This window comes from Gorilla gorilla, chromosome 7 (genome assembly GCF_029281585.2).
Source record: "Gorilla gorilla gorilla isolate KB3781 chromosome 7, NHGRI_mGorGor1-v2.1_pri, whole genome shotgun sequence".
Taxonomy (NCBI): domain Eukaryota; kingdom Metazoa; phylum Chordata; class Mammalia; order Primates; family Hominidae; genus Gorilla; species Gorilla gorilla.
Genome location: NC_073231.2, coordinates 30,970,509 through 30,995,329, shown reverse-complemented (window position 1 = coordinate 30,995,329; position 24,821 = coordinate 30,970,509). Strand labels below are relative to the sequence as shown.

The window sequence follows — 24,821 nt, the reverse complement described above, 5'->3', positions numbered from 1 at the left end:
GGAAGCAGCCCATAAAAGCACATGATGACTTCCTTATTGCTAGCTTTTTCCTGAACAAATAATCTTTTAAGTAAAGGGAGTGGGGTAGAGAATCTTGCTATCTTCTGAGAGTGTTTTAAATCAAATTATTTATTCGACACAAGGAGGTCTTCTAGGGAGAAATGTTCACATGTGGGTCCCCTATTACTCTTTCCAGCGTTCTTAGGGGCACTGGGGTCCAAATCATGCATGTGGGTGGACCTGCTCCTTTTTCCTAAAAGGAGAAATGCTTCTTAGGCTTTGTTAACTGGTGAGACGAACCATTTGACAAGTTTTAATTCCAGCAGCTCAGACTCATCCAGGATGAAATTCCTGATTCCTCAGAGCTCTCCTTGGCCAGCCAGACAGATCCTGTCAAGAGAGCTTTAGCTGCCACTTGCAGAAGTTTGAGGGATGAGAAGACATCTCCCCAAGTGACCTCTTTCCTTGCCTGGATTGGAAGGAGCAATGGTTTTTCACAGTAACCATAGACCAACGTGCCTCAGTCCCTGGAAAAGTGGGCAGCACTTCCATCCCACACTGGGCAGGCCCCCAGGGTGCCCCAAGCCTGTCTCCTTCGGGGCTGTGTGCCCAGCACAGTGTGCCCGGTTCCCCTTACTCACTGCACCCTCCCATGCTGTGCTCCCATGCTTTGCCCCATGCAGGAGGAGAGCTAATTCCATTCCTGCTCAGTGCCACCTTCCTCACTTTACCAACCACTCAAGCTTTCTGCCAGAAAGTTCAGAAAAGACTCCACATGCCAACACTCTCAAGTGAGCATACACATGACTTTACTCAGATACATGAATGGAGAGCTGTACAATTTCAGGCCCCAGTTAAATAGGGGAAAAAAGACTAGTGAAGTCCTTCCAAAGAGGCACCGAAATCTCATCTGCTTGCTCTGTTGGTAAGCTTGATTCTATCATTAGGACATACGGGCTAAGTGAGGTTCCCCAGCCAGGGTACAGCTTGTCCTCTCTACCTGGGATCCAGGCTGAACCATCTTTACCATCACCAGAGACCACTGCGAGAAGCTAATACAAGCTAAGGGCTCTTCCCAGGAAAATGTATCTCTGGACATACACATTTAATGTAAGTCATGGGAAGTCTGTCTGTGAACCTGAGGTTGCAAGCCTAAGGTTACAGTCCATGGTTATTCTGACCACCTTCTTAGAGAGCCCTGGTCACCATCTAAGGTAGATAATCTAAAAACTTCTTGCTGACTGAGAGCTGCCCAAGTGGCCCCACATAAACCCCAGGAGGGTTCAGGCCAAAGTAGTTCAGCACAAAGTCATCTGGTAGACTCTGGTCTGCTCTTAAACTTTGACTCTACAGCTTGTCTCTGGGGTTTAATTTGATGGGGCAGTTTTCTTCCTGGTAAGAAGGCGCCATTGGGTCTGGCCTGAATGTTACTGGCACTGGAGCTCCTTGGCCTGTTGGTGTGGCAGCCTGTCTCTCTCCTCTGCTCATTGGATATGTACCAGGCACATCGGAGAGACCACTCACTGAACAAGGAGAAACAATTAAAGGTTATTTTCTCCCATGGTCATGTAACATTAGCTTCTTCTTTGGAGTCCACATTTTTTTAAATTGAGATCATTCAAACTCCATTTCTCAGAATGTAAGGCCCTGCTGACAAACCCTTCTGAACAGCACACTCTGACTTTTAAAATAATGCAATTATTGAGGATACTACTCCCCTCTCTTCTTTCTCCTTATCTCTGCAAAACCTGTTGTCATTCAGTGAAAGCTGGACATACTGCCATTAACACTTCCATGTCATTGTAGGGTTGCTAAATGGCAAACAAAGATCAGGAGTGGAAATGGGTGAGGTGGAGCCGAGTTTGGGTCCAGCTGTGTGATTTGGGGGAACTACTCCCGTCTTCAGCCCTGCTGTCTGCACATATAAAGGACAGGTTGACAGCGCTGATCTCTAAGTGCCTGCCAGTCTTCACATTTTAGCCTTATGCAACTCCAGCTAAGTAGGGTTTACCATAGCCCAGTGTCTCTCAAAGTTGTCATTAAGATGTCAAGTTTTCCAGGAGGTAAAATGAAGCACAGAAGCTGGAGGCTGGAACCAAGAAGACTGACTCACAGCTTTCAGCTTCCATATCAAGTCACCCTCATTCTGAGAGAAACAGTTGAACTAAGGAGGAACACCCTAATGACCAGTGCTGGATGGGAATTCGAGAACTCAGTTCCTACTCTCACCGACTTTTGAAGCTAACTATAGCACTCACCGGTGTATCAAATTCATGGAGGAGACCAGAATGGGCAGGAAAAAATGGTTTTATCTTGTACTGGAGCCATTGAGGCAAATGTTGCTGTAATTTTATAACTGTAAAAGGTGACTCTAGTGGCCAAGCCTTTACTGGGATGCCTCCTAGTGCCCCCTCATAAGCCTATTAGATGAGCCCCAGTTCAAAAATGAAGTCAGATGTTCCCAATGGATATAGCATTCAGTGAAAAGACATAGAGGCAACATTTTAAATTATTCGTTTCAATTTCTTCTTGGCATCTAGAGGCCTTTACAGTGGAAGTGAGGATTCTGCATCTCCATGAATGAGAATGTTGATGGTGTTTGGCCATAAACTCCTGTTCTATCCACCTCAGTCTGACCGGCGTAAGTTGGTCAGGGTGTCCGGAGGGTCAGGAAAGAGGCAGAAATTCTGCAGCAGACCAAATGGTGGAAAGAAACTCAGTGACAGGAAGAATCCTTAGGGTGTGGGGATTTTCCAAAGCCCAAGAATTAAACCAGGCAAATTCACATGCAAAGGATGGCTTGAGCTGCAGGGCAAGGTGTTCAGGGGATTAAGTCAGGAGCTGTTGGCTCTTCTTGAAGCAGAGATTGTTGAGGAGAAAACCATAGCTACGGTGACCAAAGAAATAGGAGCCCCTATTCTCATGTGGGTGATTTGGAAGTCTGGCTCTTCCTATGAAGCATGATGAGAAAAACTAGAGGGTCTGATGCCAGATGATAGAGCAAGGAAAAAATGGTAGTAAAATAACATTACAAAAAAACCAAATGACTGAACTGAAATGGTGGGCAAAAAAAAGAAGAATGAGACAGCAGAAAGAAGGCAGGGTTGGGAGATAATATGAGGCTACAGCCATCAAGCAGAGAAGAAAACCAAGCCACACTGTGAAGAAGAACCATGGCAAGAACACAGAGACACAGCCATTCATTCATTCATTCAGTCAGTCCATCCGTCTGTCAGAAGGTCGGCCATTCATGCAGCAAAAACTCGGAGAATGCCTTCAAGACTCCAGCATTATACTGGATTCTGGAGCTCCGTGAGTGAGCAAAGTTGGCCGGATGGCTGCTCGAATGGACTTCCCCACACAGTGACTGGGTCAGAGGCACCCACCCCTGACCCAGGCTGGTTCCGCTCTGACCCTCTAGGTCCTGATGGCTGGAGGCCAGGAACAAGCATTCTCCAGCTGTCTTCCCACCCTAAAAACATTGCCAGTCCTCAGGAAGAAAGAGATTTGGGAAGAATGGAGGCTGGGGATAGAACTAATGCAGAGTTCAGAGAAAATAGCACCAGACGGGGAAGGTTTGGGCAGAGAAGGAGAGAGCAGGAGGAGGGTTTGGGGCCATGCAGCTGCTTTCCAAGCCCAATTCCAGCCCCATCTCTCCTTTCTAGGAGAGGAAAAATGAAGGAAGAAATACGTGGATGGGAATAATGTCAATAAGGAGAGGAGCAGTTCTTTTGCTGTCCTTTTTTTTTTTTTAGACAGGGGTTCACTCCCGTTGCCCAGGCTGGACTGCAGTGATGTGCATTAGCTCACTACAACTTCTACCTCCCGGGCTCAAGCAATCCTCCTGCCTCAGCCTCCTGAGTAACTGGAACTACAGGCACATGCCACCACACCCAGCTGATTTTTGTATTTTTAGTAGAGATGGGGTTTCACCATGTTGCCCAGGCTGGTCTCAAACTCCTGGTCTCAAGTGATCTGCCCACCTTGGCCTCCCAAAGTGCAGGGATTACAGGCGTGAGCCACGATGCCTAGCCCTTTTGCTGTCTTTTCTCACTCTTTGGAAAGTTCTTGAAGGAAGCACAGCTATGAGTCTCTCATCTAACCCCAGCCAGTCAGCAGCTGCTCAAAGAAAATCACATGGCTCCCAGCACCTGTTCCCCATCACAAGGGAAGAATACTCCAAGCATGAGAATGGATCCTACAACCTACCCCTGGTGGAACTATCAGTTTGGGAGCATGCAAATCCGTGCTAGGCTTACACACATCTGGCTGCTGTCACACACTTAATAGGATAAACCAAACATTGTCATTTACAGGAAGGTCTCTGGCCTGGAAGCATAAGCCAAAACCTAGAGATTTGCTTGGATTAAAAAGAAAATATTCCTGGGGTTAGGGCTAGAGATTATCTGACATTCAGATCTTAGTGTAAATTAGTTTTAATCAACTCTCTTTCTCACCCTGTATCTATACCTGAGCCATGTTGAAGAAATGAGTGTTTTGAGTGGGGTACAGAGATGGGGAGGCCAGGATTCACCTGTGAAGACTGGAACACAGCAAGAGACTAGAGAGAGGGCCCAAGAGCTTGGCTCTGGGTCAGCCATACCTGGAATTAAGAGCAGGGCCACGCAAGGAAAGAAGGGATGGAAAGGAAGTGACTAAAAGGAAATGAGATTTACGAGTGCAAAACTGGGCTCTGTAAGCAGAATGAGTGTAATTGAAGGAATTATGGGAAGTTCCAAGACTTTCAAACCATATTTATTAGCATTCACATTCATAGTGCATATTTTTTTTTCTTTTTTAAAAATTGAAATTCTTCAAATAAGGAAACGACCCTCCCCTCCCTCGCTGATTTACAGAGTAGTGACATTCCCAGACAAGGTGGGTTTCAGTGTGCTCAGCTCAGACATTCTTGTAGTCATTAAGCACAGGCCCAGGCAGATCTTTGTGAAATGGGTTTCCTTAATCACATCACTGTCACTATTAGGAGGAAATATTGGACAATATATAGGTATCATAACGTAAGACAAATTTTTTTCTGGAACTGACCGCATTTGCACAAAACCATCAGTCATGTTGGCATTAGCCATTTTTTCCATCACAGATGAGGTTCGAAAAAGCATTTTTCCAATTCAGCTTCCCCCAGCTGCACACTTTATCACTCCCCATCAGCCATCCTCCTAAGAGATGTATTATTGCAATATATTTGGAGATTCCACAAACGAGCATGGGCCCTGAAATCACACTGCATAATTTCAAACCTACCAGTAACTATGTGAGTGACCTCGGTTGAGCTACTCAAACTCATTAAGCCACAGTTTCTTCATTTGTAAAATAGGGAAGAGTCACATAACTCTTCATGTTACTAATGATGATTAAATCATATGGAAAGTGTTCAGCACAGCGCCTTGCCTGTTTCAAATCAGGCATTCAAAGACTGTAAACTTTATTATAATTATAGGACAACATGAAAAGCTTTAGAGCTAAAGAATAAAACTTTCTCACTTTACATGTTTTCCAAATAAACACCCATCGTGTGTGTGTGTGTGTGTGAATTTGAGACACATGGAACTTAGCAGGGAGTGTGCTTCAGAGGTAATAAATGCTCCCATCAACAACCACACTATTGTGTCTTCTTTGGGTTCTTCAGTATTTAAGTTCACTCTTTGTTTATATTGATGAGCTTTTTGACTTAATTTCAGAGCACTGTTTGCCAGAGTGGATTTTAAGAGCACCAGCAATTTGTCACAGCTCTGATAGGTCCACAGAGCAGAGAGGAAAAGAAAGACATAAAATCAAGACCTTAGGTTTGAAACAACAGCAACAAAAAAATTGTTCAGGGCCATTAGGAATCATCCATTCAACATACTCCTTTTTCAGATAAGAAAACTGGAGGCCCAAAGGCATCATAGGAGTTTCCCAAAGCCATTCTACCAACTGTACACGAAGCTGTGACTAAAAGCCCATGGAGAAGGAAAAGGAGCTTGGGAGCGAAGAAAGAAAAGAAAGGAGGTGGAAGGAAAGTCAAGATGTTATTTTGCAATTTCTCTGAAAGGAGCGAAGAGGGACGTTTGGGATTTCATAATTCATAAAGCTCCTTTAGTAAAAGCCCTTGGAAGTCTGAGAATCAGAGAATAAAGAACATTGGACTGGGAGTCGCATACCCTTTACCCATCACTCTTATCAGTATCGTAGCTATGAGGTTTGTGACAATCTCTTTAATAAGCATTTTTAAGAGTTCAGCTTTTTATTGAACATGTTATAAAATAGGTTTACTCAAAAAAAAAAAAAAGCCCATATTATCATCAGACTCCAGATTCTTCTTTCTTTGCTTCCACCTTCTTCTTCTCGGCCTGGGCCACAGTGACAGAGGGGCAGGACCTCCCGCAGGTACACCACCAGCTGCTGAGCAGGTCTTCCCACCCCGCCCCTCCACTGCAGAGGAGGCTCCCGAAGTTGACAATGGCCAGGGCCTTGGCAGACAAGCCAGGCCAAAAGCCGTCATCATTTACCCCAGCTGCTTTAGAAACGACATTGACCTTATCCTATGTGATGATCCCCTCAGCGTTATGCAGAATGAGGGCTGAGTCGGTGCAGGCGAGCTCTGAGATGGAGTCCGTGGTGTGGACAAGTGCAAGGCTGGGCTGCCCGGAGTAGTGCTAGTGCTGGATGCAGTGAGGGCCTGACCCCAATGCAGCCTCAGCTCAGAAGGGCAGAGCATCTTGGCGGCAGCTGGGAAAAGGCTAAATAAGCATTTTTTAAATTTGTAAATTGAGTAATTGGAGGAGATAATCCTTAAGGTTGTTCCGTTTTAAGACTTCACAGTTTTGTTCTTCTGCTGCCAAATGCCCTGTGGCAGTCTCTGCGCAGGATGTGACGGGTCCTGAGGCCTGGTTCCTGCCGTGCACATCAACGGGTAGGGTTTGGGTAGGTAGAGAAGGTGGAAAAGGGCATCAAGGACACAGTGGCCCAACTTGAGAGGACAAAAAAAATGATCAATGACCTGGAGAAAAAGTGTAGTGAGTCTGGCTAGAGAAAAAATAGCAACTAGTCATATTAGAAAGCTGGTTAGACCAGAGGCTGTGGAGGACTCCAAATGTGAAGCAAAGACACACATTTGGGAGACATCGAGGGATATTGACAAAGGGAGCTCACGGTGACATCAAAAGACATCATCTAGGAAAAGTGATTGAGAATCACTGGCCCAACGTTGGCAAGGCCAATATTGTGTAAAGTTGAGATTCTCATCAAAATCCATAATTCTAACATTCAGGAGGGGAGGAATTCACAAACACTGAGGCTGTGTCTGTTGCATAACACTGCATCATAGAATAAAGGACATGTTCAGATAACCGAATTTTAATATGGATTACTTGCATGGATTCCAACTTACTTTTCAATTTAGGCAAAACAATTTACATATGTGGACTCAGTCTGAGTTTCACATTTTCGTTTGGTAAAACTTCACAGCAGCTGTTGGTCACTGAGAGCCAGTGCAACCCTATCCACTGTGCCTGCTCCTGTAATTAATGACACACGCGGACCAAGTAGGAACGGTCTTTGAAGATATTGCAAAAGGGTGACAGTCATAGGAGCTAGTCAGTCAAATGTGAGAAACTCATATGTGTTTGGGATCATTTTAACCGTTTTAAAAATACAGAAAGATGTTTGTTTGATTGTTTTCCTAGCCAATTGGCTTGCTGGCTTTCAAATAATATGTATATATCTGTGTGTTTTCTTCCAGGGTCTTTCTTCCCTGATTTCAAGCCCTCTGAAACAGTTTTTAAAATAGTATTTTGGCTCGGATATCTAAACAGCTGCATCAACCCCATCATATACCCATGCTCCAGCCAAGAGTTCAAAAAGGCCTTTCAGAATGTCTTGAGAATCCAGTGTCTCCGCAGAAAGCAGTCTTCCAAACATGCCCTGGGCTACACCCTGCACCCGCCCAGCCAGGCCGTGGAAGGGCAGCACAAGGACATGGTGCGCATCCCCGTGGGATCAAGAGAGACCTTCTACAGGATCTCCAAGACGGATGGCGTTTGTGAATGGAAATTTTTCTCTTCCATGCCCCGTGGATCTGCCAGGATTACAGTGTCCAAAGACCAATCCTCCTGTACCACAGCCCGGGTGAGAAGTAAAAGCTTTTTGCAGGTCTGCTGTTGTGTAGGGCCCTCAACCCCCAGCCTTGACAAGAACCATCAAATTCCAACCATTAAGGTCCACACCATCTCCCTCAGTGAGAACGGGGAGGAAGTCTAGGACAGGAAAGATGCAGAGGAAAGGGGAATAATCTTAGGTACCCACCCCACTTCCTTCTCGGAAGGCCAGCTCTTCTTGGAGGACAAGACAGGGCCAATCAAAGAGGGGACCTGCTGGGAATGGGGTGGGGGGTAGACCCAACTCATCAGGCAGCGGGTAGGGCACAGGGAAGAGGGAGGGTGTCTCACAACCAACCAGTTCAGAACGATACGGAACAGCATTTCCCTGCAGCTAATGCTTTCTTGGTCACTCTGTGCCTGCTTCAATGAAAACCACCATGGGAAACAGAATTTCATGCACCATCCAAAAGACTATAAATATAGGATTATGATTTCATCATGAATATTTTGAGCACACACTCTAAGTTTGGAGCTATTTCTTGATGGAAGTGAGGGTATTTTATTTTCAGGCTCAACCTACTGACAGCCACATTTGACATTTATGGGGAGAGGTCCTAGAGAGGAAGAGCATTAAGATGGTGGCTGAGATCCAGATACATTATTTTTAGAGCAAGTTCTGAAACTCCACCCTTTCTGATACATCCAATTTCTCAGCTTGAGGGAAACTTGGCAGTGAGGTTTACCTTTGACTGCACTTTGAATGGATGCTGCTCCTCATTTCCCAAAGATGAGAGTGAGGGGCACTCATGATGTCTTGGAATGTAGTGTTCTCTATCCTTGGGTCAGGAGAGGGTTGAAAGAACCAACCAGGGTGGTATGGCTTTTCCCAAGAGAAGACAGTAGACTTGAGCATCATTCTTTCAATTTAACTACTAGAGAGAAAATCCATTAAACAGTTCCAAGATCAGATGATGATAGGCTTTCTCTCTAATATCTTTAAAGATCAAGAGGTTGGTGTGGCTGTTAATTTCTTGCAAAGATAGAGGCTGTTCACTTACTGAACAGCCATTTCAACATGGCTTACAAAAGCCTTTCTTGACAAATCACTTACCTGTTCCAGAACTCTGTTATGAAAATCCAGAGCTTATAATATTTTGAAAGGCAAAAGATTGTCTCCCATTACTTCTTATCTGCTTCACTATTGCATAATGAATGAGCTTCACCTGTGGCATGTTGGAATGAGCCTTATGATCCAAGTACATTATTCCGAACTTTGAAAAATACTAATGCTTAGTTTCAGACAATACTGATGGATCACCAAAGAACTGTCTAACGCAGGAGTTCGCAAACATTTTTTGATAGAAGCCCATTTGTTCTGGAAAAAGATCCAGTAGTCAACTCAACTTCATCTATTCCTACTTTTCTGCAAGAGCTTGGGGAACATGCTATATTTTGCTTTATGTATACCAAATTTTGGTAAACCATAATAACTCAGTACAGAACTTGCGTATCTCTTTTCTGAAATGCCTGGAACCAGAAGTGTTTCAGATTACAGATTTTTTCAAATTTTGAAATACTTGCATATACATAATCAAATATCTCTGGGATGGGACCCAAGTCTAAACACAAAATTCATTTATGTTTCATATACACCTCATATGCATAGCCTGAGGGTAATTTTATACAATATTTTTAATTGACCGTTTTTGACTACAACCCATAGACATGAGGTCAGGTATGGAATTCCCCACCTGTGGCGTCATGTCGGTGCTCAAACAATCTCGGATCTTAGAGCATTTCGGATTTCAGATTTTCGGATTAGGGCTGCTCAAGCTATAGATTACTGAGGATGAAGATGGTAACTATATGTAAAAATTAAAATATGGCTGTCTTTTCACAATAAGGATTTAAAATAGAATTTAAGTTTTTGGAATAATTCTCGACAACAATCAGTGGTCTAAAACTAAAGACCATTTGCCTGGCCTCTTTCCTCTATTAGGGTAATTTCCTCTAACAAATTCAAAGCAGCTGTAACCTTCACAGCAAGAGTAGTGGCCTCAACATCTTTTTCTTCTTCTCTTGCAGCAAAATGATAATTTCCTTAAATTCTTCTTAAAACCAAATCTCTTTCCACATTGCAATGGAGGGTATGTTTGCATGTGGATTTGGGTTTTGTTATAGGTTGTATTTAGACCTGGAGTGTGACTGTTTTTTCAGCCTTTTTCTGAAGAGTGTCTTCTTACTGGCCAGATACATATTCAGCCTTGTGTTCAGAACTTGGATTCTGGCACTGAGATGTTGGCCGGATTTTTACACTCTTCTGTTCTCTCTCTGTGTCCCATAAGAGTTCTGCCAGATGTGGATGTCCTATTATAGAGGCAGGCATCTAGGAAGGACTTGAATATGCAAACCCTCGCTTCTCTTTGGCCTTGATAGGAAAGATCAGTTGCATTGTTGACAAGAGCTTGGTCCAGGATCTGAATAAGAAAATCACTTGCCCCACTCCCCCTTACAGGAAGAGTGTCCCAACAGGAAGAATGATTATCATTTTCTTCAACAAATTATGGTTCCATGTTTGAGACGATCCTTTAAACACCTTCACAGACACATTAAATTTTAGATACGGGAAAGCTTAGAAATACAGGAAATCTGGCACTAATGCCACATCTAATCAAAATAAACAACTAGAGAATCTTTCGGTCAACAGATTAAAACCATGACAATTGTATCCATGTAAAACTATCCGTAAATAATTTTCTGCTACACTCTTCTCCAGCCCCCTCTCTCCAGGGAGGTAAACTTTTAACATTTTTTTCCTTTCCCATAGCATGATACACCAAATTTACAAGAAATTGATAACGTCACCCAAAACTTAGTCAAAGTGGGGTAAAGAATATATGAGTTGAATTACTTTTCGCTCATTCCCCCTAAATCTCTGTACCTTTAAGCATGCCAAAAAATATCTAAAATTGTTGCAGTTTAGCAAATGATTGTCATATTTATACTCACATGTTTACTGCTTCTATTTGGAGTTTGAGGAATTTACCCAGAGTAACGATGTCTTCTCTAATGTGTTATAAAAAGTAGTTGCTTTGGGATTGTCTAAACATCACAAAAATCAACGTGACATTATGGGATAGGGAAAATTTGAGTTTATTCTGACATTATGGGATAGGGAAAATTTGAGTTTATTCTGCAACTCAAACTGCATGCATTAAGAGAGACCCTGAATCTCATTATTCAAAAATTTCCCCAGACTATGTCAAGGATTTCAGAAAAGCATTTTACTCGTCAGTTTTCTTTCCTTTGCCTCTCCCATGTCTTATCCAAGAGGGCTTCTGCTTGTAGTCACATAGCATATCTAACACTCTCCAAAATATTCAAAAATAAATATTCCATGGTAGACAGTAGTGTTTGGGTAAATAAATATTCTCTTAAGATTTTTGTTAGGTCCTACACTGTGCCAGGCATCTGCAGGGAATTTTGCACCCATTGCCTCTAAACTCCTTGGAAACTCTGCTACCCCTATTTTACAGATAAAAATCTGATCATTGTAAGAGGTTAAGGACTTGCCCAAGGCCAAGGGGGAACCATGATTTAAACCTGGGTCTCCCTATTCTCAACCTGCATATTTTCCATAGCCCCCCTCCTCAAGAGAATGGGGGTAAACGTTTTCCCATTTGGATTGGGTGTGCTGAGGATGCCAAGCCATATCCAAACTTTTTAATGTTCTGTTTCCTTGAGATTTGCCTCCAAATTAACCATGGCAAACATGCTGCCAAATCTCCAGCCTAGTCAAACCCAAGAGCAGGGCATCTGTGGAAGAATTTGGTGTCTGCACTTCTATCAGACTGCATCACACTTTTAGGAGTTAATGGCCTGGAATGTGATTCAGGCCTTGCAAGGAGGACTTACTATGGCACGCTGGGGGAAGATGGGCATAGAAGAGAATGCAGAAGGGGCCACATTGGCCAAGAACAGTAAAATGCAGTTGCTGACGGACACATATCGGGTGTTGTATGAAAGTTATTGATGACCAACCACAGTTCATAGAAACACTTTTGGGAACTACATCCGTTTTAAAAATAAATGAAAGCAAATACAACATAACTCACTCTCACTCACCTGTATTCCAACTTTTTTTTTGTTTGGACAGAGGGGAATGGATTGTAGATATTTCACCAAGAATTGCAGAGAGCATATCAAGCATGTGAATTTTATGATGCCACCGTGGAGAAAGGGTTCAGAATGCTGATCTCCAGGTAGCTGGAGACCTAGGCAGTCTGCAAATGAGGAGTCAGCTGGAAGCTATGGCTATGTATTATGTGACATCGCTTGTTCCTAATTTCTTTTCACAAGTGAAAACTGGATATCCCAACCTTCTGGCCCAGTAGGTTTCATGGTTAAGACCTGGGAGTGAGAAAATTTTAGGAACTATTTGCTTGGGCAGGTAATTTTTCACTCTGATCACAGCTACTTAATGAGAGCTTGACAAACTTTCTCAATTGCTTCTGGGGCTGGTCTGCTCAGGTCCTTTGGCCAAAAAAGATGCTGCTTCTGTGTATGAATACTTGTTGACTTAATTAAAGAAAGAGCTCTGCTCATTAGCAAAGGGCACTGAAGCAGATGGGAGGTAAACTCTCCAAGGAAAAACCAAGTGAAAAGAAAGCAGAGGAGGCAAATATGGAGACATCAGAGGTATGCTTACCAGTTACTCTGATTTTTTTTACACTACTAGGACTTTTAACTATGAAACCACCTGCGCACAGCTCCAGTGGAGCCCAGTTGGAACACTGTTTGCACCTGCCCCGTATCTGCAGACTGTGCTGGGGAGCTGGGATGAGCCAGGCTGCTGTGGTGCCAACCATCTTCAGAAAGCAATGGCAGCTGTGGCCTCCTGGCCCTCCAGAACCCCTGGGAGCAGAATGAGTGGAGATGATCATTGTGGGGCTGGGCTGACAAAAGCAAGTTAGGATTTCAGTGGAGGACACCAGCCCTGCTCCCATCAGCATTAGCTCATTCACGCTCCCCAGACCCAAATGTGGAGGAGGGGTTGAGAATGGGCCTTATCTGCTCTATGCAGGAAATTGTCATTTCTGCTTTGCTGCTGCAACATGGATTACTGGTTCTCCCACCTAAAAGGAAGGTTGTGGGGTTTGGGGTTAGAGGGGTTTAGGAGCAGGAAGATTTACCATAGACATCGCTCAAAGCAGGATGGTTGAGTCATGGCTTGCTGCAACTGATAAGCCAGGAACTGCCCTAAAGATTGTGGCTTATTCATTTCAAAAGACAAAATAATTGCCTTTCCTTTTCGTGTGGCTCAGGAGTTATTACTTTACTCTTTCTCTGTATCATATTCAGTGGATCCACGTTATAAACTGGAAATGATTATTACTAAACTATAAAAACTACAGACTTAATTAGGCAGAAAATCTAAGAGCAAACGTACACTGTATTTTGAGAAAAAAATGACGGCACTGGCTTCTTCAAAAGCCGGATCCTGTAGGTGCATTCAAATGCAGTAGAGAGAAAGCTAAGACAGAAAATCCCAACTTGAGTTTAATATTTCTGTCCGTTTATATAGCACTTTATGTTTGTCAAAGTAATTGTGCCTATCTTAAGTCATCCCTGTGCAGTAGAAGGAGAAGGAAGAGATTATTACCTACACTTTAGCATATAAAGAAAAGAGGAGGTGGGAGATTTAAGGGTTTCTTTGAATATCCCCAAATCCAGCCTCTCACTCCTTTTTCCACGACACCTCAATGTTTCCCAGGTCCACTGTGTTTCTCGACACTCTTGACGTTCATATCTCACTCATTTGTCCCTGACCTATAATTCCAGCTCTATTGACACTTTCTCTCCCGCCTTATCTCTGCCATGGCTGGGCAGCATGCCACTGTTCTAGGGGCCGAGGGCATATTTGTCTATGCTTCTGTCACTGACTGACAGACAAGCACATGTGATTCTGTTCTTTCTCCCTAGATGGCAGCAGCAGAGTCAAGGAAATAGGCAGGGCAGCAGGCTCTTGGTTTGCTCCACAGGGTGACATGTAAGGCAGTGATTGCCACCTTAATGTCCTCAGGAACGTAGAAGTCCCAAAGGGAGTTTGGGAAATAATTCTTTTCCCGGTCAGCCTGTGGGTCATTGAATACCCACTGGTCATCAGCAGCAGCAAACAACCTCTCCTGCACCCCGCCCTGCACTTCGCATGAAAAACACAGAGAGGCACAGAGAGTCCCCAGCTTACAAGCTGGATGGAGTTCAAGTTCATCTGTTTCAAAGTCAAGAATGCATTTTTCCAAGAGACATTGTTATAAATGGGGGAGGGGGAGGATGTTCCCAGATTAACCAAAAAATAAAAATCTATTTAATGTATATTAGGAGTTTGCAAACCTTTTCTGTATGTGACTAGATAGTAAATATTTTAGGCATTGTGGGGTCATACAGTCTCTATCACACATTCTTATTTGTTTTGACTTTTTCAGGGAGGGGGACAACCCTCTAAAATGTAAAAACCCTTCTTCTCTCAAACAAAACAAAACAAACAAAAAAAGAGGCTGCAGGCCGGAGTGAGCTCATGGGCCGTAATATGCCGTCATTATCTATGCCGTTACTAGCTAACAGTGTAGTACAGATGATGCTAAACAATGGGTTTCGGTGTTCCACATACAAATTTTTTTTCATATGCCATTGACACAACTCCACTTGGCTAAATTCATGTTCTCAACCTGCATGAGTCATTGGATAAAGTGGCAAGTCCATATTCAAAGTGGCACCACTCCATGAATTGTTGTGACCTTCCAAGCAGGTATCAGGATAAGAGGTGAGCGTCCGCCACCCCCACTGCTGTCGTCTGTAGAGCAGAAAGGTCCACTGGGGCCCAGGTAGCCTCAACATCATTCAGCTCCTCACCTCATCAGGGAAACCCCCACAGCACAATCTGGCTGACCCTAAGAGTAGCAACAATAAATACACCCCTCCTGACCAAGGCCAACCTGAAATTTCTCCCAGACCCTTGGGACCTGCCCAAGTGGAAGTCCCCAGAGGACCCCAAGAGAATTTCAGGGCCACACTTGGCTCCTTGGGAAGGCCTCCTGGACATGGCACCCCACACCAGGGCATTTGAGGGCCTGCCTGGAGCTCACCAAGAAGAGCCATGGGGTTCTGAAAGCATGCTGGGTATGAGGGGCATTTCCAAATGACAGATAGGATGCAGAATTTCTCTCCTCCTTTTTCTCTTCCTCCTCCTCCTCCTTCTCTACTTCTTCCTACTTTTCTTATTTTTCCTTTTCCTTTGACTAACTGGAATAGAAATGATATTACTGTGGGGAAGCATATTTAGCCCTTCCCTGGGAATACCAGATTCATGTTTCCCTGAGCTGACATACTTGTTGGAGGGACCTCTTGTTCCTTCCTCTCTCCAGTCCTGATGGGCAACGAGGAAGAGAAAGACTCTCCCGATCAGAAATAAGGTGCAGTTCCTGCAGCCGAGGGCACGGTGTTCACAGTGCTGAGAGAGGAGGCTCCACAGCAGAGCTCTGAGATGGGGCATGGATGGTGGTGGGTGCAGAACTGATATGGAAGAACCTGGAAATACTGAGGCCATTAAGTAATCTGAGACCTTCGGCTGATGCTTCGTGGCAGCTTTCCCTCCCTTCCCTTCTTCGTCCCCTGTTTGGTCTTGGTCCTGTGCCCTTTCATCTTTCCCATCTCCTTTCTTGATCCCATCCTCTCCATTATTCCACTCTCCCCTTCTTGCTAAACTTACAAACAGTGAAAGAAGCTGGGGTGGGTGCCCTTGCTCCAGAGGGTGCCATTTCCCATGGAATCCATGCTCCATGCATAGCTCTGAGTGACGAGATGGGGCTGCTCTCAGCAACTCCATCCTCTTCCCAGGTCAGCCTGATTCTGTGAGCTCCAGGCCCACAGCTTCCAGAGAGCCCAGGGCAGGAGACAGTGCCAGGAGGATGAGGACATTCTGAAGGCCCCCAATGACTTTTACCCTCTGCTTGCAGTGCTGCCTTCCTGTTCTTACACAATTACTTCCAAGTGAAAGGTACAAACAATGTGCAGCCACATTTTAGAAAATAGCTGGTGGTCAGAGTGGGTGGCTGAGGATTTCTATGAGCCTCCCTGGTGTGCACCTCTTACCACTCTCTGATGGTTCAAAAGTCTCTACTGAGCCCAGCAAAGTAACCTTCTCTTTCTCTTCTTCTGCATCTTCTGTCTCTTTCCTTTATTGTTCCTTTCTTTTTGACTTTCCCCGTTAGGAGTGCCTGAGGGCCTTCAAGGCCTTGATTAATCCCATAAAGTAAACCTGGTTTTTTGTTAGCATTGAGCAATGCTTAACCCATCGGAATGTATACCCTAAGCAAAACTGTCAACCAGGCAAAGGGTGTTCTTTCTCTTCTGGCGCTGTGCTCTTCATCCCTGTCCCCAGCAGCCCACCTGCTACTGGAACTTGTTCACAGAGTCCTTCTGCCAACTTATCATATTCTTGTTCCAGGAACTTTTCTGCTTTAAGTAAAGGATCTTCTCCCAACGAGTATGCTCCTGCATTTGCAGATACAGCACAGCTCCATGCATTTGTAGCCCTGCCATATTAGTGTCCTAGCCAATCATAACAAATGGGGTGGCTTCAAAAACAGAAATGCATTGCCTCACCATTCTGGAGGTTGGAAAATCCAAGATTAAGGCGTTGGCTGGTTGTTTCCTGTGAGGCATCTCTCCTTGACTTGTAGATAGATATCTTCTCCCTGTGTCTTCACATGGTCTTTCCTCTGCATTTCTCTGTCCCAATTTCTTCTTCTTATAAGGACACCTGTTTTATTGGATTTGGGTCCACCCTCATCACCTTATTTAACCACACCATGCCTTAAAAGGCACTATCGCCGAATACAGTCACATTCTGGGGTCCTGGGGACTTCAACATAGGAATCTGTGGGAGACTCATTTAAGCCCACAAGGACTCCCTCCTCACTCTCTCATTTCTGCCCATACAAAACGTTATCCATAATTCTTTTCCCAGATTAGAAGTTTAAATTCGGCCCTTTCTGATCATCCCAATTTCTCTCCAAGTTCTTACAGCAATTGTCTGTAGAATGTATTTGGCAACTAATTCTGTACTCTGTTGTAATTTTTCTGTTGTTTTTAAAAGTCTGTATCTATTTAAAGTATCTATTTAAAGTATTTTAAAGGGTACCTTGTATATACTGTACTTATATAAGTTCTGTCTTCTCAACTAGAGGAGAACTCCTGGATGGCAGCAATGGTCTGTCACTTAGCATGCCCATGACAGTACTCCAGCCCCTAAGCAGGCATGGAGAGAGGGGTGCACAGCAGAACAAGTAATAAGATCCAACCACTAGTTACAGATAGCAGTTGGGAGGCCAGTCCCCAGGGACCTGGAAACATCAGAAGATCCACCCAGAAAGGCTCAAGTTGATGACCCTAAAGATTCTAAGGGACAGTAAGATCCCAGTTAGGGGTGCAGAGCACAGCAGTGGGGAACCCCAGGTCAGCAGTGGGGAATCACAGCCATCTCGAGTCAGGTGGGCATATGCTTACCCAGAGACATTTGCACCTGAGGAAGCAGAGCCCCATCATTAAATAGGACAGACCCTAGACTCCGAGAGGAGGGTGAGGCAGAACAAGATGGGATAAGAACCAACAGCAGAGCCCAATCTTGGGAACTGGGGCATTGAGGACCACATGAGAGCCCTGTGATCACCCTGGGGCGCCCGTGCCAGTGATAGGTGGGTTAAGGGTATGTCAGTGCTGTCTGCCCTGTATCATGACTGGCTTGAAAAGTGGGTGCCAAGGAGCCTCATGTAGGTTTCCTCTACTCTTCTCATAGTCTAAGAAAGACAGAAAAGAGGAAAGGAAGCTGCACTGTTTGGATTTGATATGAGGATGTAGACAGCCAGGCCCTGCTAAAAGCTCTCTTAATTTTGACCTTCTGAAGACCACCTCCCACTCTTAAAGCCTAAGCCTTCATGAGCGCAATGAGACGGTCCTGCTGCCCTGCCACCCACTCTGCCTGGTCTCAGGGCATCCTGGCCTGCACACCTTGTGCCTCTTGAAAAATCCCATGCCATTTCCACTTAATCACCCAACCCAAGACCCTTGTATTGCCTCACAGTGTTCCCTGACAGACACAGAGTGATATATTCTCTTCTGTCCTGGTTCCTGCTGAGAAGCGAGGAGCATTTATCCTCATTTGGAAGAATCAGGACTGTTCTAACTGCATAGCACCTACTGTTGTGTTTTCTGGGCAAGACACCATGCCGCTGTGGCCTCCTATCCACCTCCTTCCTCCCTGGGGACTCTCAGGTTGCAAGTATATCTGGTTCCACAATATCAATCACATCAGAACACCCTTGCTATCTAGAGTCACGTGATGCACCAGCTTCAGTCCAATCTAGAAATGACAGGGGGAAAATCACATCAAAAGGCAAAGCCTACAAAAGTATTCTGTCTTTTCAAGCCCAAAAGCCATCCAAAACCAAGTTCGAATAAGTGTAGCAATGGCTTATTGATTTGTCTTTAAAAATTGCGTTTCTTCTCCTCCCTTGTCTTCATCCCCGTTGCTAAATGCAGCCTTATCTTTCTTAAGGAAAAGAGTTTGGCTAACTGAAGTCTCAAGGGATGGGAGGGCTGTGGCCCATTAATCAAAAGCTGAGCATCGGGCAGAGTACTTCGTGCCCCACAGTGCCTCCCCGAGTCAGTCCTGGAGTCATAACAGAGGTGACAGTGGTTGTAAAGAGCAGAGAAGGAGGAGACCTTGATGAATGCGGTGCTGAATGACAGCTTGAATCTACAAATAAGGATGCCCAAATTCAATCCGACAAGTAGGAAGGCTATTAAAAAGTACTTCTGTGAAGTATTTTGAAGATCAAAGCAAGCATTACAAATATTTAAATAACAATCCATTGCTAGTTTTCTACATACTTTAAAAAAAAAGAGTCATACTTTTATTGGGAAGTAATTGAATAAAAACTGAGGTCCCTTGCTTGCTTTCATCTCCATTCCCAGCAGCTTGTCTGGCCCCATCTTCCTCTTCTGAATACCATATGCAACCCTGATACCTAAACTTCAACAACTGAGAGCTGACATTTGTGCAACAGAAATTCTGCCTCAGTATTTAAAGCTGAATCAAAAACACATGCTTTCTTCATCAGATGTGAGGGAAAACAAACTATTTTTATCTCTGGGTATAACAAGTCACAAGCAATTCACTCTCCAGTATTAACACAGAAACTTAACCCAATATTCCTGACAACGAAATCATTTTGCTGCCTATAATGCATCCATGATGATTTACAAAGATAAAGTTTAAATAGTAAAAATTGTATTTTCAGAGTATCCACTACATGCCAAGCTTTTTGCACATGACATGGTAAGGTATGAGATTTCATAGTCACATTACAAAAAAAAATTTTCCCAGAGAATAAATACAACGTTATGGGTATGAGAAGAGGAAAGTAAGTCAAGTCTGCAGGGAGTTTTGAAAAAGAGAAGTACTGGAAAGAGCTGCGCTGTCTTGTGTGTTCTCCTGGTGTTCTCCTGTGCTCACCTCTTAGCTTGCTAAACGTGACGTTCCCAACTCCACCCCAAGGCCCATGCTAGGAAGGGCACTGGAAGGACTTGGAAAATGGTGTTGAGAGAAGACCGATGATGGACTGGGAGCCACGGGCCTGGGCTTCATTGCAGTTCCCATCTCTGTACCTATTTAAGTGGCCCTGAACAAATCACGTGACCTCTCTTGAGCCATTTTCCTCACCTGTGAAATGGGATTAGCAGATACAATTGTGTACATGAAATGCCTTACGAGCTGATAAAGCTATAAAATCATAATAGGTCCCCTATAAATGCTAGCACTCTATTCCCATCTTCATTTCCCCTCTCAAATGCCATCTAAATAAGACACAACTAAAAATTAGATCACCTTTAAAGTATCTTCAAGCACTGAAAGTGCCATGTGCAGGAAGAGAGAAAATAAGTCCTTCACTTTCCTTTGCTCTTTATCTCACTTCAGGTTTACATTTCCAGGAGCTGGTCATCCCCACCTGAAGACATTCATTTCTCTGTAATTAGAAAGCAGGTCACAAACCACCTGCTGCACCACGGCTCGGGTCCTGTCATTCCTACATTCAAGGTGCTAGGCACCAAATCCCAACTCTCAGTTATTCCCCACACCACACTATTTTCTTTGGGTTGGAAATATCCCCACCTGGAAAATTTGTCTTAGCTTTTAAAAATCAGGCAAACTACACTACTTTGAAGATTTCCACCAAGCTCTCTGAATTGCAGACAGCCCAGAACAAGAGTATCCAAGGCTGGCATTTGTCATCTTCCTCACATTGGCTACTTACTTAGCAATAGAAAGTATATTAAGTTATCATAGTTGTCCTGTGAAAGATGCTACATAAAATGCAGTCATTATAGAAAAGGTGTGAGTGTCTGCCTGTGTGTGTGTGCGTGCATTGCTTATATAAATGATGTTATGGGAAAGAGAAGTAGTTTTGACCACTGGAAGACAGTACAGCATTTGAAGCAAAACTAAGATGTAACGTCATCTAAGGAAATATGGGATGAACACCTCTTGGCTTGGGCAACTACTGGAAGTAAATGTTTACAAGCCAAAACCACAAATTCCCAATCATGAACAGAGGTCGTTTTGACTTCACTGCAAATTGAAGATCACTATAATACCCCCAAAGGCTGGCTTTCACATCATCCAAAGGTCACATCTCATGCTACACTGAAGCATATGAAAGAGTGTCTGCTTGTGTTACAAACCTGATGGAGCAGAGGTGGGGGGTAGGGGAAATGGAAGCAAAAGGGACAGACTTGAAGCTGTACTTCCAGACTCTCATGGAAGCTCCAGGTCACAATCTTAGTTCTAATTTCAGGTTCTGCCAGTCGAGTCTAGACATTTCTGGGGCACCCTTTAAGTGGTCTCCAGCAGCCTTCTAGGCAGGTGGCTTCACAGGGAAGTCCACACTGCAAGCTCAGCTCACCACGACTCAGGCTGACGGGGTAGTCAGCCATGCTCGGAGGCTGAATTTGGCAGGGACTTGCTGCCATCTCCCTGCCAAATGGTCTCTCATGACTCAGAATCTCAAACTTGTTTTAAAGAGAGGAAAAAAGTCACTTTCGGGGATGAGGTTCTTGGCCCAACTCTGCTTTATATAAACACAGTCTATGGCTATTTCAGTCTTCTGGATTTTGAGAAGCAGCTGCAAGGATGAACGGATTGGTGTTGGCCCAAATTAAAAAGAAGAGTGTTCAGTTCTTTCAGTGTTTGGAGAAAGAAGACCAAAAGCATCATCTCACAGGGAGCAGAATGTGACCAGCCTGGCTAATGAGGAAATCAGAGGGATCCTCAACTTGAGAACCCGCTCTACTGAAGTCTGAACTTGGAAAAATGGACACATTGGGTTTGGAGTAAGAATTCTTACTCTACAAAAGGATAAAATTGTGATCACATTGATGCATGATGCCTAGGATATTAAAAATGCATGATTAATTAAATGTTAGTCTACCTTGTGTTTTAAAGGGACACACACCCATGACATGAAGCCAGCTTCCCGTCCACAACTGTTGTCCTTACTGCCCAAGGAAGGGGAGCATGAAACCCACCACTGGTCCTGCGACCCACTGTCTTTGGAATCCACCTCAGGAGCCCAGGAGCCTTGCCTGACACTTCGATTTACTTCTTTATCAAGCATCCATCTGACTAAGGCAAAAATCCAACATGTTACTGTTACTGATACAGGAAAAACAGTAACTTAAGGAATGATCATGAATGCAAAGGGAAAGAGGAAAAGAGCCTTCAGGGGCAAATAGCTGGATTTTTTGTAAATCAGTTTCATACAACCTCCCTCCCCCATTTCATTCTTAAAAGTTAATTGAGAATCAGCCACGTGTAGGGTGTGAGGAATTCCATAAGGCACCCCAGTTTCTTCAATAAGTAAATGGCATTTTAAAAAGGGGAACTTTTATGGGTTAAAATATTCTTAAGAGATGTACTCATCAAGTATACTGTACAAGCCTTGTTCATTTAGATCTTTATTGAAACAAAGTGTAAAAAGACATGTAATTGGAGAAAATTAAGCATAGGCTGTGTCCTATTAGATGTTAGATAATTAGATCGTTACTTTAAATTTTGTTGGATGTGATAATGGCATTGTCCTTAACTGGTAAGTGCATATCGAAGTATGTTTGCAATTTGCTTTAAAGTTTTATTGCCAAAAGTGGGGAAGCAAGTGTGACAGATGAAATAAGAATGGCAGGCAAGGCCACATGCCGTTCTTCCATGTTTGTGCATGTTTGAAATTTTTCAGAATAAAATATTTTAAAAGAAAAAAAAGTTAGGCACATTTAACTTGTAAAAGTTAGTGTCCCTCAAATTCTAGAACATTCATAGACAAGAAAATCACGCTGCAAAACAAAATCCCCTTCGTTCAAAGAGAGCTGCTGTTGCAGTCTCTGCTCTCTCATTTCTTTATTCACTCTATAATATTCAGTGTGGGCTTACTGTGCTCCAGCGCCAAGTCCAGGGGGTGGAGAATAACAAGGGCAGACACATAGTCCTTGCCCTCCAAGCACCTGTGATGGTAATACAGTGCCATGGGAGCTTGGTGAAGGGCCTCAGCCGGCTGCAGAGTTAGGCTTATCAAAAGTGGTGATCTCTACGGTGAATCCTGGAGGACACAATGGGGTGGGGAACAGAAACAGTTGTTCCAGGCAAAGAAGGGAGGAATCTGTGCCAAGGCCCAGGGGCTGGTGAACCTCAGGCGTGTGCTGGGGGTGCTGCCTCCTCCCAAATGTCAGGGCACAGGGAAGTCAGTCTCGCTTATCATGGTGGCCACTTGGCTCTACAAACCCCCATTGCCCAAGTCCCCACAGGCAAACCACACAACTGCTCTTCTTCTCACTCTTTTTTTTAGCCAAGAAAGAACTCACTGAAACAGCCAGTCAGGGATGAGTCCAAGGCTTTCCTGACAGAGTGACCATGTTTGGCTTGGCTGAAAATCACAAAGCCTTGGTTTCCCAGTTGTGTGATTCTCTTTGTTCTCAAGGCTTAGTGCAGCATTACAGTGGGATGGCTAAACAGAAAAAAAAAAAAAAAAAAAAAAAGGAGGTCTATTTCTTTCTCTTCATACAAATAAATATTTGCTCAAGAATGGAAGTGCTTAATTCTTAAGAATAACCAAATGCTTTGGACGTCTTAACAAGCAAATCATATACAAAGCAATTCAGTGTTCCTACTAATTGAGAAATTGTTTTTAGCAAGAAGATGTTATGCAGCATGTTTTTAAAAAACAAGTTTTTCCAACAACAACAACAACAAAAAGAAAAAACAGAAAATAACTGAATCACTATAATATCCACAAAGGCTGGCTTTCACACCATCCAAGGGTCACAGCTCACGCTACATTGAAGCGTATGAAAGAGTGTCTGCTTGTGTTACAAACCTGATGGAGCAGAGGTGGGGCAGGGGGGAAATGAAAGCAAAAGGGACAGACTTGAAGCTGCACTTTTGCAATCAACTAACAGGAAGGACTTGACTTGCTGGGGCTAAGGAAAACAAATCTGGAGGTTCATTTTGCCTGTGAAATTAAAATTATACTTTAGTAAATAAAGCTGACGCCATTTAACCGTGAACCCGGTGACATTTCCTGGCTTGCTGCAGCTTTTCTGCTTGTCTCCTTGTTACATTTGTTTAAAATACAAACACAGCATTTCCACGTTGCCAGAGAAGCAAATGTGGGCTGACTGGCTGGTTTTAGCTGCTATGGTTTTTCTGTAACCTTTAACAATTGTTGTGACAAATAAGATTCCACGTAAGGTGCAATTTCTAACTGTGCAGTGTTTGTGAACCACATCCACCTTCTCCAGGTTTGGTATTTGGTCGACTAAGTTGACGATGTCATTACCTTTCCTTCCATTTAAAAAAAAAAAAAGTTAATCTGAATCGTGCTGAGAGTTTGGTATGCACGCTATACTATTCAAGGGAGCATTCTCTTCTATGTCAGAATAATATACTTATGTGTGTGAATCATTATACTTGAATTTGTGGCAACATCTTGTATCAATGAATATATATGACACCCAGGCTGACTACAATGGCTTCAAAGAGTTTAATTTCTCTTAAATGGACTCAGTATCCTTGGAATGTGCTGTTGAAGTGTTTCTGAACTTTCTACACGCCATTTTTACAGGTCCATCTGTTTATGATGTGATGTGATAAACAATCACGTTGATTTTATGTTTCTTTTCAAAGAAAATGAATGTATATAGTACTAAGCAGATGAATAAATTATTGAAAAAATATACTTCATGGATCATGCCCACTGATAAAAATGAATTTATTTTATTTGTTGAACAAACTGACTGTTCAAATTATAAGAATTTATATTGTCCTTATTAATATGAATGCCATCTATTTAAGTGTTGTTCAATATTGATATGTGTTCTCTAATAAAATATTTTAAACCTCTTTCTTTAAACACATAACACCCTAGTTTTTCAGTCATGGTGTGTTGTTAATGTCTCTTGAGAAATGGAGTGGGTAGTGCAAAGAAAATTGGTGTCTTCAGCAGGCTAAATGAGGTAGATTGTAATAGTTTGCAAAGTGTCTTTTGCTTTTTGGATGAATAGGTATTAAGATTTATTTTAAGACTGTCTTCATTTATCCGTTTGTAAGTAGCATTT

The 24,821-nt window shown here is 43.4% G+C and overlaps 1 protein-coding gene across 3 annotated transcripts in view; it reads left to right on the top strand.

Moving 5' to 3' along the window:
- ADRA1A (adrenoceptor alpha 1A) overlaps positions 1 to 24,606 on the top strand; it is a 113,539-nt gene extending 88,933 nt beyond the window's left edge. For 2 of the 3 annotated variants that reach the window (XM_063709144.1, XM_055348276.2), the window contains one exon: positions 7,742 to 24,606. In XM_063709144.1, coding sequence (XP_063565214.1) covers positions 7,742 to 8,259 — 518 coding nt within the window. In that variant the 3' untranslated portion in view covers positions 8,260 to 24,606. The remainder of the gene's footprint in view (positions 1 to 7,741) is intronic. The other variant, XM_063709145.1, reaches the window with a different exon arrangement.
- Positions 24,607 to 24,821: the final 215 nt, after the last annotated feature.